Source organism: Delphinapterus leucas, chromosome 5 (assembly GCF_059928025.1).
Source record: "Delphinapterus leucas isolate spDelLeu-1000000601 "Yukka" chromosome 5, BTC_Dleu_Yukka2, whole genome shotgun sequence".
NCBI lineage: Eukaryota > Metazoa > Chordata > Mammalia > Artiodactyla > Monodontidae > Delphinapterus > Delphinapterus leucas.
In genome coordinates this window covers 92,547,512-92,560,830 of record NC_143133.1, presented here as the reverse complement: position 1 = coordinate 92,560,830, position 13,319 = coordinate 92,547,512, and the positions used below count along the sequence as shown (strand labels likewise).

The 13,319-nt window shown below is 39.2% G+C and overlaps 1 protein-coding gene across 1 annotated transcript in view; it reads right to left on the bottom strand.

Moving 5' to 3' along the window:
* FRAS1 (Fraser extracellular matrix complex subunit 1) overlaps nt 1-13,319 on the bottom strand; it is a 466,514-nt gene that overhangs the window by 263,571 nt on the left and 189,624 nt on the right. Inside the window, exons 5-6 of the mRNA XM_022599506.3 lie at nt 4,880-5,039; nt 3,031-3,164 (exon numbers count right to left, since the gene is read on the bottom strand). Of these exons, the coding sequence (XP_022455214.2) occupies nt 3,031-3,164; nt 4,880-5,039 (294 nt within the window). The remainder of the gene's footprint in view (nt 1-3,030; nt 3,165-4,879; nt 5,040-13,319) is intronic.

Below are 13,319 nucleotides of genomic sequence, written 5' to 3'. Positions count from 1 at the left end.
GCTGGCTGGTGGGAAGAAGCCGCATAGCACAGGGAGATGGACTCGGTGCTTTGTGACCACCTAGAGGGGTGGGATCGGGAGGATAGGAGGGAGGCTCAAGAGGGAGGGGATATGGGGACATGTGTATGCATATGGCTGATTCGCTTTGTTGTGCAACAGAAACTAACAAGGTACTGTGAAGCAATTATACTCCAATAAAGATGTATTAAAAAAAATTGGTGATAATAGTATCAGGAAGAACTCTCATCAGACTGAACATTTTAATGAGCCTACAAAAATGTGGATGGGCTAGGGCTCTGTTCACAAGGCATCTGGACAGAAGCTGAAGGCAAGCAATTTCAGCATGAATTTACATCACACACTAAGGGAACAACCCCTTATTTGAACACAGGAATTTCTCCTTTTGTCAGAGATGATCACTAACTCCTAACATCTGATTATAACTATGCAAACAAATATATCCACATTTGCCTACCAAAAAAATGGACTGAATTCGAAAAGAAATTCTATTGTGATCTTTTGGAATGGTGGAAATATGGAAGATCATTTTCTTTTCTGCTTTTCCGCTTTTTGCAAACTTTCCTTAAGGAATACAGATTCCTTTTACAATTTAAAAAACACTTGATGGGCTTCCCTGGTGGCGCAGTGATTGGGGGTCCGCCTGCCGATGCAGGGGACACGGGTTTGTGCCCCGGTCTGGGAAGATCCCACATGCCGCGGAGCGGCTGGGCCCGTGAGCCACGGCCGCTGAGCCTGCGCGTCCGGAGCCTGTGCTCCGCAACGGGAGAGGCCGCAACAGTGAGAGGCCCGTGTACCACACACACACACAAAAAAACCCACTTTATATTAAAAATCAAATTTTTCTAAAGCTCAACACCTGGAAATGCATTTCTTCTGATGAACTTGTGTTTTTTTTTTAATGAATGAGTTTTAAAAAATGAATGAGTTAACACATATAAAAGGCTTGCAATCATGCTCAATGATGTGAGCAACTATTGTTTTGTGATTATTATTATACATAAATGATATGTAACTCATCATTTTGGGAGGCGATACAATGTAATGGTTAAAAATATGTCAGGTGTGGTCTGTTGAGGTTGTCATGTATAACTGCCTAGGTTAGAAGCAATGACAGTTCATAACTGTGGTACCTTGAGCAAATTATTTAAACTCTGTATCTCAGTTTTATCTACTATAACGTGGGCTGATAATAATAGTTCCTACTTCATAGGATTGTTACGCAAATTAAAAACTCTTAAAATTAATGATTAGCACATAATATATGCCCCCAGTGTGGGGATGGTGATGGGCAGATGGTGGCGGTGAGAATGTTTCCAACAAAGGCGCTAATTCTACAGCACCTCTTTATATCATCAGAACACCCAATGGTTAACAGTGATATTAAATCAAGAAAAATGGTTTAAATAGCCTGACAGTTGTTTTTTTTTTTTTGCGGTACACGGGCCCCTCACTGTTGTGGCCTCTCCCAGCCGCTCCACGGCATGTGGAATCTTCCCAGACCGGGGCACGAACCCGCATCCCCTGCATCGGCAGGCGGACTCTCAACCACTGCGCCACCAGGGAAGCCCAGTTGGGTATTTTTTAATGTCAAGGCAAAACTATAGACTTGATGCAAGAGTGATTAAGATCAATCTATTTCCAAGACTTCAGAATGCTTGCATAGCAATTAGCTCTAAAGTATGGCAACAAATTTCATCTTTTTAAGTTAAACAATGCAAACTATAAGAGAGTACTGTTAGAAGCCAGAATTTATCTTTAACGTTTTTTTAGAATGGGAACCAGTACTTTCAATTATTCCAAGCTAACCTCTGATACGCAGTCAGGGTTAGGTTTTTAAAGACTTAAAGCAGAAGATTCACAATGGAGTGTTTCCTCTATCCATCCTCCCACCTCCCTTATTGTAATGGTGGCAAACTGCTTAATTAACCTTCTTACACAAGGGGACTAAAGCCTGGAATGTGTGAATCAAAATGCCCCAACACTACAATATCTTCTGAATGTAAGATATTATGCAACTCTACCAAGAAACTCATTTGTAATCTGAAAGCTAGGACAAGACTTTGTGATGAATTGAGAGGTGTGACATGTGTGCAGCAGTTGCTGTAGTGTGGGTAATACAATCTAGTCTTTAAATTGATACATTTTCCCTTTATTTGGCATTTAGCATTTCTTGCCTAATTGCCTTTTGTCTGCCTTTAAAAATATTGCCCAATTATCACAGTATGCCATGTTATTGATTTTGTTTTATTTGACACAAAGTACTGCTCTGTATCAACTGAATGTTGGCTTGCAGCTTTTTCTTAGATCAAAAAATGAGCTATTTTTCAACTGGAGGCAAACTCCTTTCATGGTTATCTGTCAACCGCTAAGAAACATCCATAGGAGCTACTGGAAGAAGAAAAAACTATAAAATACCATGTACACCAAATTTATTTGCAATTGATTTTCTATTGTAAATCTGTGTGAAGAGCCTAATGTTGTGAAAATCAGACCAGCTTTAAATGAAGAACAAGGTCCCCCTATTTTAAACCTCCCTGGAGAAAATCCTTTCATAATTTGAATCATTATCTAATAAAAATTAAATAAGGCACATCTGGATAATCAGGTTCAAAGACACGCATATGTCTTTAAAAAGCAGGCTATACCTATGCATTGAAAAACAATAACAACGCTGATCATCTTACTGAATTTTCCAGATGTTCCGCTTCACATTTTTGGAACATCTGCAACTAGAGTTTGGCGGGCTTCTTTATGTGTACCCTGAAGGCTCAGTTTCATTATGTAACAATTAGCCTAAATGGCTGGTAATTAGACCTATCTGTAGCATCTAAGGGTAAAAGAAATCTCTCAGGGGTGGTCTCTAAAAGTATAAGGAAAATAAAACCGCCTTTGCTTCTTGTTCTCAGTACTTCCGAGGTCTGCCTGACAAAATCTCAGAAGAGACTCCAAGTTCCTGAACAGTGAAGTTAACAGCCTGTGAAGGATCCATTCTGAGGCTGTCTTCCTTACCTGGTTACAAAACAGAGGATGACACTGAGCTGCGAAGCACTGGGCGACCCCATTTCTACACACACACTTGGCGCACTGACTCAATGGCCAGTCCTCCCCATCCTGAAACACACGGCCTTCGTAGGAACAGGGTTCTGGAAGGTCAGAGCAATAAGAATTACTGGGGGGATTGCACTTGCTGATCCCAGGGCTGACTGCATGCGTGTGCAGCCAGTGCAGTCACACGGGGCCCTGTGCTCAGGGGCGCAGTGCAAACAACGGGGCCCTGTGCTTGGGGTATTGCTCTGCAGTCACTGTATGGAATTCTTAACTTTCTCTCTGAGTTTCATAAGTGAAGTCTGGTGCGACAGGTAGCATGTGCTAGGGGTTTGGGGTCTCACTCATGCGTGGCCCTACCTCCCCGCTGCCTCCTTGCCTTCTGGGTTCTCAGGAGCCTGGCCCCAAATCCATGCCCAGTGAAAGCTGCCACCCTCCAACCATAGCAGGGACCTGGGTGTGGGTGACTGGGGAGTGCATGTACCCTAAGCACCAAGTAGCGGGGGGACCCGGGGCACCTGTGGGGGGGGTCTTACCCACCCAGCAAATATCCCCGTGCCTTAGGGAGTGTGACATGAATAATAAATTAAAAACAGGACAGGTTGCAAAAACCATGTTAGAAAATAAAAGCTTTTTCCCCCTGCTTTTTGAACAAAGGGCCCTGCATTTTTATTATGCACCCAGTAAATTATGGAGTTGGTGCTGGCTGATCCTCTAATCTCTCCAGGCAAAATGCTCCCAATAGATCTTTCTCATGGACAGCCAACAAGAAAGCACCCTAAAATGTAAGAAAGGAGCCCACAAACCCAGACAGCCCACTCTCTACCCTATCCCTAAACTCTGTTGTTGGAGTATTTTTACTTGTAGGGTTATTTGGCCCAAAGCAGCTGCCCGTCCTTTTCTGGTTGATGACATCTGAAATGCATGAGGAATGCATTCTACTTTCATCCTTTCCTAACCATACTTTTTAATCCCCAGAAGGGTTCTCCAGGGTAAACAGTCACCAGGAATGGAATAACTGGGGATCAGAAAGAAACCAGAGGTCTTTTTAAAGGGAAAAGGCAAGGATAGAGTGTAGCTTCCAGGTGCTATTTAAAGAGAGTAATTTTAGCTATTATATTCCAGGAGAGAATATAATACAGAAATGACAATAATTCATATTTACCGTGAAGTAAACACTACTTAATTATAAAAATGGAAACGGACATATATCCCTAAAATGTAATAAAAGGGTACGTGATCCAAGCATGGATTCTAAGGAGAGGGCCTGGAAGCATGCCCCTGGCTTGCTGAGCCATGCCTTGGTTTGCAGGCAGGCATAATCTCCACAGCGAAGAGGCCATAAAGACAAATGAAATACCTGCTTCCTACTTGGTGTGTTGTGGAGAAAGATGTTATGTCAACTGAAAGACCAGCCAGCAGAATGAGTGGTAGTGTTACTACATGATGGAGAAGTGATTTGTTCGTTCTTCTCTCCACCGAGAGGCAGGAGGAACTATTAATACCTTGGCCTTATGCAACCACAGCAAAGGGTCTTGTCCTTCCTCCCTTTCCTTCCTAGGAGCTATGAACACAGAGGGATTGCATCTGGCCAAGGCAAAATAATAAATCAGAGAGTCTCAGAATCTCAAGTTTGGAATGGAGCTCAGTCTCTGCAACATTGCTTCTGCCACGTGCAAGGCTACATCTCAGTTCCAATAAGGAATGGGGTTAGGGATCTTTGTACCACACTGAGCAAGAAAGAGAAGAGTTGGGATGTCACCAGGTGAACCTCAAAGGCAAAGAGGGTCTCTCTCTACAAGCTCATACTCACTCCCGGGGCCCACACAGACTGGGCAGCAGCTTCCTTCAGGGATGAATTCCAGCTCCTGGTGTCCACACAAGAGTGGTGGGCACGGTCGGGAGGTGCATCGGACTTCCCCATGAGTGCAAGAGCACACACTGCATGGGGAGGAGGCCCACTCTGTCCCATGCTGTGCGTTAGGGGAAAAAAAAAAGACAAGAAAATTATTGTCAGAATATAGGCTTTCATCTGACCAAACAGAAACAAGCCTTCTCTTAAACAAATGAAGGATGGAGCTCAGGAGAGATAGAAGAAGGCTCTAGGCTTGCAAGGCTGAGACCAGGGTTTGCAATATTCCAAGTCAGAGACCTATTTTATTTTATTTTAATTATTTATTTTTTTAACATGTTTATTGGGGTATAATTGCTTTACAATGGTGTGTTAGTTTCTGCTTTATAACAAAGTGAATCAGTTATACATATGTTCCCATATCTCTTCCCTCTTGCGTCTCCCTCCCTCCCACCATCCCTATCCCACCCCTCCAGGCGGTCACAAAGCACGGAGCTGATATCCCTGTGCTATGCGGCTGCTTCCCACTAGCTATCTACCTTACGTTTGTTAGTGTATATATGCCCATGCCTCTCTCTCACTTTGTCACAGCTCACTCTTCCCCCTCTCCATATCCTCAAGTCCGTTCTCCAGTAGGTCTGTGCAGAGACCAATTTTAAAATTGAGTTGTATTTTCCTTTTTTATCCCTAAAATTTTACATTTGAAAATTTCAGAGAAGCACAAAAATAAAATAAAAATGACCCCAATCCCATCATTTAAAAAATTCTATGCAGACCAAAGTAAAATATGCACACATACATGTATATCTACTGAATTCTTTATAATAGTTATATTATTTTCAATATAGCTCCCACTCTGTATTATGCTTTTTTTTTTTTTTTGGCCTTTACTTTTTACCCTGATGAGTTCCCATATTTGTGTTCTCTCTCTCTCTCTCTCCCTTCCCCCACCCCTCTTTCTCTCTCTCCCGTTCCAGTGATCTTATGGTCCCAGGGAACCTGTCATAGCCAGCAGGAGGCACCTGGTCCAAATTGTAGAGCAAACTCATTCCTGGTGAGGGTGTCCATCTACACACACAGAATGTCCCTAGCCCACTTTAGGCTGGGATATGACATTCCCAAAGCTGGCACTGTATCAGTGATCTAACAGATCTATGTTTTGAGTTATATGATTTACTAAGCACCAAAAGTATCTAAATGGGCCACTCTCAGATGTGATGCAGAGTGAGGGCAGGGGTAAACCCTGAATGTAAAAAGCTACAAGTATGTTGATTGCTTGGGGAAGTAGCTGTCAAAATACGTTATGTTCTCAATGGCAGAGTGGAATGGTGGTGGCCTTTTAAAAAATGTATGAAAAAAAAATGAGCTTAGGGCTTCCCTGGTGGCGCAGTGGTTGAGAGTCCGCCTGCCAATGCAGGGGACATGGGTTCGTGCCCCGGTCCGGGAGGATCCCACGTGCCGCGGAGTGGCTTGGCCCGTGAGCCATGGCCGCTGAGCCTGCGCGTCTGGAGCCTGTGCTCCGCGACGGGAGAGGCCACAGCAGTGAGAGGCCCGTGTACCGCAAAAAAAAAAAAAAGAGCTTAGTCCATAAAGTTTTCCTCTTATAACATTTTCTTAAATATCGTATTCCTTTGCCTCTATTAAATGTAGCATACGATGATACCTGACTCAGCACAAATCATATACAGACTTCTATTAAAAACGTCACACACACCCAGCGCTCAGTCATCTAAATATAATCTGGGGATTTCAACTGTATCACTGAGAAGCATAGAAAATAAACATCCTCTTGCTTCTCCTCAAGCCAGCATCCAGAATAATTATTCACCTCTCTCAAACACAAAAGGACTCTGTCTTACTTAACAAGTCACTGCCCCTTTCTTCTGCAAATTGCTCCCAGGTTGCAAGCATGCCAAGGCTGACGTTTTGGAATTACTAATAACCTGTGCTATTATTGTAACAATAATAGTAATAGGTAGTCACGGTCATCCAGTTATTTGGGAACCAAGTCCTCACCTTACCATCCTGAAAATTACTTTCTTTAGGTGGACTTACTGGGAGTACAAGAGGGCAGAAATGCAAGGAATGCACTGAGTTGGATGAACCACGGATTTCCTTGGATGCATGCATGTTCTCAGATCCAAGCTCGGCCCTCCCTGACTTGGGGACTATGAGTGTGATGTAATCTTTCTAGATTTCAGCTTCCTGGTCTAGAAAACTTAAATGGTAGGACGATATCTTGTGCACTTGGTTATTGTAAAGGTTAAACGAGGCAGTTGTGAAAGAGCCAGCAAGGGGAGCGGCAGGTAGGAGGTGCTCAATCCTCTCCCTTCTCTCCACTGCATGAGTCCATGGTCTTCCTACTCCTTTTCACACCTATGTGCTGACTGTGATCATGGCAACAGACTTGGATACCAAGGCCAAGTCCTCTCCTATCAATTTTTACTTCTTCTATAATTAAATATAAAATTTCAAATTTAGTGTAGCATATACATGGGCAAGTCCACAACTTGCTAATAAACTATTGGCTAATAAAAGATAGCAGGCAATGGACCTTTATGCTTTGAAGGTCTAAGCATAAAAGCAAAGGAAGAAATTGTAAGAGAAAAATTAATAGGTTCTGATGAGTTAAAATTTTAAGTCTGTCAAATATACATTATAAAAAAAATTTAAAAGGCAAATGACAAACTGATTTTTAAAAACTGCAAATTATATTAATTAGAACTATACTCCACTATATAAAATCATTTACAAGCAATAAGAAAAGACTGGAGGCAAGATAAAGATGGTAGAGTAGGAAGATTCTGAGCTCACCTCCTCCCATGGATGCACCAAAATTACAACTACATATAGAACAACTATCTCTAAGAACAACCTGCAGACTAGCAGAACAGCTCTTCTACAATTAAGGATATAAAGAAAAAAACCTCATTGAGATGTGTAGGAGGTGACCCATACCCCTGGCAGGAAACTCAAAAGCCGAATGAATATCACAAACTTAGAGGACCTCCCTAAGAAGTAAGGAGTTCCAGCCCCACATTGGGCACCACAGCCCTGAGACCTGCACCAGGAAGATGAGACCCCATAACTGGATTTGAAAACCTGTGGGACTTACATTGGGGGAAGCCAGAGAGCTATAGGAAACCAAGACTCCCCTCTTAAAGGGCTTATGCACAAACTCACTCTCTCTGAGTCCCAGCACAGAGGCAGTGGTTTGAAAAGAACCTGGCCCTCTAGCTGGCCTGCAAAGGTGGCCCCAGCACACCTTCCAGCCTGTGCCCACTCCACCTCTAGCCATGCCACCAAGGTAGCAACCCCAATCCAGCTCAGGAAAGCCTTGGCCAGTGTCCACTTCAGTTCCGGGCATCATGCCAGGGAGGCCCCAGCCCTGACTGACATACCCTAAAACCCACCCCTGCCATCCTGCTCCAGCCACAACTGCCAAGGCCACCTGGCACACAAAATCTACATAGGAAGAATTCTACACAAGGCCACACCTTTAAGACCAGGAGAGATAACTGTTTCACCTAATTCACAGAAGCAAACCCAGGAAAAACAACTCCAATGAAATAAAGATAAGTAATTTACCTAATAAAGAATTCAAAGCAATGGTTATAAAGATGCTTATAGAAATTAGGAGAAGAATGGTAGAACACAGGGAAAACTTCAACAAAGAGATAGAAAATATAAAAAAAGAAACAATCAGAACTGAAGAATACAATAATTAAAAGGAAAAATATGCTGGAGGGAATCAAGAGCAGATTAGATGTTACAGAAGAATATATAAGCAACATGGAAGACAGATTACTGGAAATCACCCAATCAATACAGCACAAAGAAAAAAAAAGAATTTTTAAAAATGAGGATAGTTTAAGGAACCTCTGAGACAACATCAAGCATACAAACATTTGCATTATCAGGATCTCAGAAGGAGGAGTGAGAAAGAAAGGGGCAGAAAACTTATTTGAAGAAATAATGGCTGTAAACTTCCCTAACACGGGGAAGGAAACAGTACCAAAGAAGATGAACCCAAAGAGATCCTCACCAAGACACATCATGATTAATAAGGCAAAAGACAGAGAGAGAATTTCAAAGGCAGCAAGAGGAATACTATGCATAATATTCAAGGGAAATCCCATAAGGCTATCAACTGATTTTTCAGCAGAAACTTTGCAGGCCATAAGGGAGTAGAATGATATATTTAAAGTGCTGAAAGGAAAAAAAACTTATAACCAAGAATACTCTGCCCAGTAAGGATATCATTCGGAATTGAAGGCAAGATAAAGAGCTTCCCAGACAAGCAAAAACTAAGATTTCATCACCACTAAACTGACCTTACAAGAAGTGTTAAAGGGTCTTCTTTAAGCAGAGAAGAAAAGGTCATAAATATGAAAATATATGAACAAAAAAAAGGTCAGAAATATGAAAATATATGAACAAAAAAAATCTCACTGTAAAGGAAAATATATAGTAAAGGTAATGGATCAACTATTGAAAAAGCAAGTAAAATTTGAAAAGCAAAAACTGTAAAATCAACTAAAACTACAATTAGTAGTTAAGGAATATACAAAGTAAAAAGATGTAAAACATGACATTAAAAACATAAAACATGTGGAGGGGACTAAAAACGTAGTGCTTTTAGAATGTGTTCAAACTTAAGTAACTATCAGCTTAAAACCAACAGATATATATATATAAATATACACACACACATATACATATATATATCAATCAATATATATGAACCTTAATGTAACCACAAACCAAAAATCCACAATAGATACACAAAAAATAAAAAGAAAATCATCAAACTACAAGAGAAGAGACTAAAAGAAGAAGAAAGGAACAAAGTACCCAAAATAACCAGAAAACAATTAACTAAACAGCAACAAGTACATACTTACCAATAATCACTTTAAATGTAAATGGAATAAATGCTTCAATCAAAAGATATAGAGTGAATAGATTAAAAAAAAAAAAGACCCATTTATATGCTGCATTCAAGAAACTCATTTCAGATCTAAAAACACACATAACCTGAAAGGGAAAGAATAGAAAAAGATATTCCATGCAAATGGAAATGAGAAGAAAGCTGGAGTAACACTACTCTGATCAGACAAAACAGACTTTAAAACAAAGACTATAATAAAAAAATACATGTGGTCGTTACATAATAATAAAGAAAACAATCCAATTTACAATTGCATCAAAAAGAATAAAATACCTAGGAATAAATTTAACTAAGGAAGTGAATGTCCTGTACTCTAAAAACTAAAAGACATCAATGAAAAAAATTGAAAGAGAAATGGAAAGGTATGCTGTGTTCATGCTATGGAAGAATTAATATTGTTAGAATGTTCATATTACCCAAAGTAATCTACAGATTCAACTCAATCTCTATCAAAATACTCACGGTATTTCTCACAGAACTGTAACAAATAGTTCTAAAATTTGTGGAACCACAAAAGACTCCAAATAGCTGAAGCCAAATTGAGTAAGAAGAACAAAGCTGGCAGTATCACACGCCCTGATTTCAAACTATACTACAAAGCTATAGTAATCAAAACAGTATGGGGCTGGCATAAAAACAGACACATAGGTCAGTGGAACAGAATAGAGAGCCCAGAAATAAGGTCACCACTTGTGGTCAATTAATCTACAACAAAGAAGGCAAGAATATACAATAGAGAAAGGATGACCTCTTCAATAAGTGATGCTGGAAAAACTGGACAGCTACATGTAAAAGAATGAAACTATACCATTTTCTTATACCATATACAAAAATAAACTCAAAATGGATTAGAGACTTAAATATAAGACCTGAAATCATAAAACTCCTAGAAGAAAACATAGGTTGTACACTCTTTGACATGGGTCTTAGCAATATTTTTTTGTTCTGTCTCCTCAGGCAAGGGAAACAAAAGCAAAAATAAACAAATGGGGCTACATCAAACTAAAAAGCTTTTGCACAGTGAAGGAAACCTCCACAAAATGAAAAGGCAGCCCACTGAATGGGACAAAATATTTGCAAATGATACATCTGTAAGGGGTTAATATCCAAAATATAAAAAGAACACATACAACTCAATTAAAAAAAAAAGTCCAATTAAAAAATGGGCAGAGGCCGTGAATATTCATTTTTCCAAAGATGACATAAAGATGGCCAACAGGACCACGAAAAGATGTTCAACATCACTAGTCACCACTAGTTATCAGGGAAATACAAATCAAAACCACAGTGAGATATCACCTCATACCTGTCAGAATGGCTATTATCAAAAAGACAAGAAATAACAAGTGTTGGCAAGGATGTAAAGAAAAGGGAACCCACATGTAATGTTGGTGGGAATGTAAATTGATATAGTCACTTGGAAAACAGTATGCAGATTTAATTTTTGAGGAAAAATTAAAAATAGAACTACCATATGATCTAGTAATTCCACTTCTGGGTATTTATCTGAAAAAAACAAAAACACTAATTCAAAAAGATATATGCACCCCAATGTTCACTGGAACATTATTTGTAATAGCCAAGATATGGAAGCAACCTAGTGTCCATCAAGAGATGAATGGATAAAGAAGATGTCACACACACACACACACACACACACAAAGGAATATTACTCAGCCATAAAAAATGAAATTTTGCCATTTGCAAAAACATGGATGGACCTAGAGGATATTATGCTTAGTGAAATAAGTCTGACAGAGAAAGACAAATATTGTATGACTTCACTTATATATGGAATCTAAAAAACAAAAGAATAAACAAAACCAAAGGAAAACAGGCTCAGATACAGAGAACAAGCAGGTGGTTATCAGAGCGGAGGGGATATGTGGGGGTGAAATAGGTGAAGGGGACTAAGAGGTACAAACTTCCAGTTATAAAATAAATAACTCATGGGGACGTAATGTACAGCATGGAGACTATAGTCAGTAATATTGTAATAACTTTGTATGATAACAGATGGTAGCTAGACTCATAGTGGTGATCATTTCATGATGTATAAAAATATTGAATCACTGTGCTGTGTACCTGAAACTAATATTATATTGTAAGTCAACTATAACTCAATTTAAAGAAAAAGAAAAAGAAATCCCAATGGAAAAAAATAGCAACAAGCTTATGGAATATTCAACTTTATTAACTGCAAAGAAATATTATTTAAAATAAAATTTGATAATATCTTTTAATATCAGATATGGAAAGTGTTTAAAATTCATAGTAGCTATTGTTAGTGAAGCTGCAATGGGGTGGAATTCTACACAGAGCCTTCTCTCATGATAGCACCTGGAACAACTCAGCCAGTCAGGGCCTACCCTAGGTAATCAGACCCGAAAAGAAGCTATACTATCCATGATAGTCCCACTGGGTTTATCATTAGACACAGACAACTTAAAATTGAATTTTAATGACCACAGATGTCACAGCTTCAATACTCAAAATCTTCAGATGCTTTGACATACTAATTTCACGTTTAAAAAGTTATCTGGAGAAAATGATCAGTGACACACCAAAAAGTTTCAATACAAGGAATTCCATCTCATTGTTCTTCATAGTGAAATTGGAAATGTTTTCGTGAATATTGGAAGCTACCCAAGTGCCTAATAATAGGAAATCATGTTCTCCAAGAGTATGCTGGGGAACTATTTACAAAATAATGTTTTATAAAAAAGCAAGATATAAACAGTATACATAGTATAATTACAATTATGTAAAAACATATTTCTCTATCTATCTATCTATCTATCTATCCATCCACCCATATTCACTGCCAGCCGCTCCCCACAACAAAAAAAACCTGAGGAAGCAATAGTGATTTTCATAGCTTGAAGATTACTAGTGGATTTTTTTCTGCTTGAATACTTTTCTATTTTCCAAATTTTCACCAATAAACAAATATTCACTTTAGTCATCAGAGAGCAAAGTACTGTTTAAAATATCTAATGAATCATTTGCATATCTTAAATAAAGTAAAATTTGAAAGCTGCTTATAAAACAACTTGAAGTGAATGTCTTTATTCTATTAAAAGTTAGGAGATTGCTTCTAAACATCTAGACATTTCATTAAAACAAGAGCTTGTTTTTGTCACTACTGAGAAACACTAACTGTCATTTCTTAAACACTTGCAATTATACCAACTCTCAGATGAGGCCACAAAAATTAATTATAATAACTTGTCAATCACCAAAGTTTTCTCAACTGTAAAATGAGACGGATGTATTAACTAATCTCTTTGGTACCTTCAAGCTCTCTAATGATGTGAATCTATTATCTGACTCAAGAGACATAAAATTAAGCAAGGGATTCTCCCTTCACAATAAGCTTGAGAATTATGGGAATAACAAAGAACATTCGTCAGGGAGACTCCACTCTAGATGTCAAAGCCACAGAAGCCC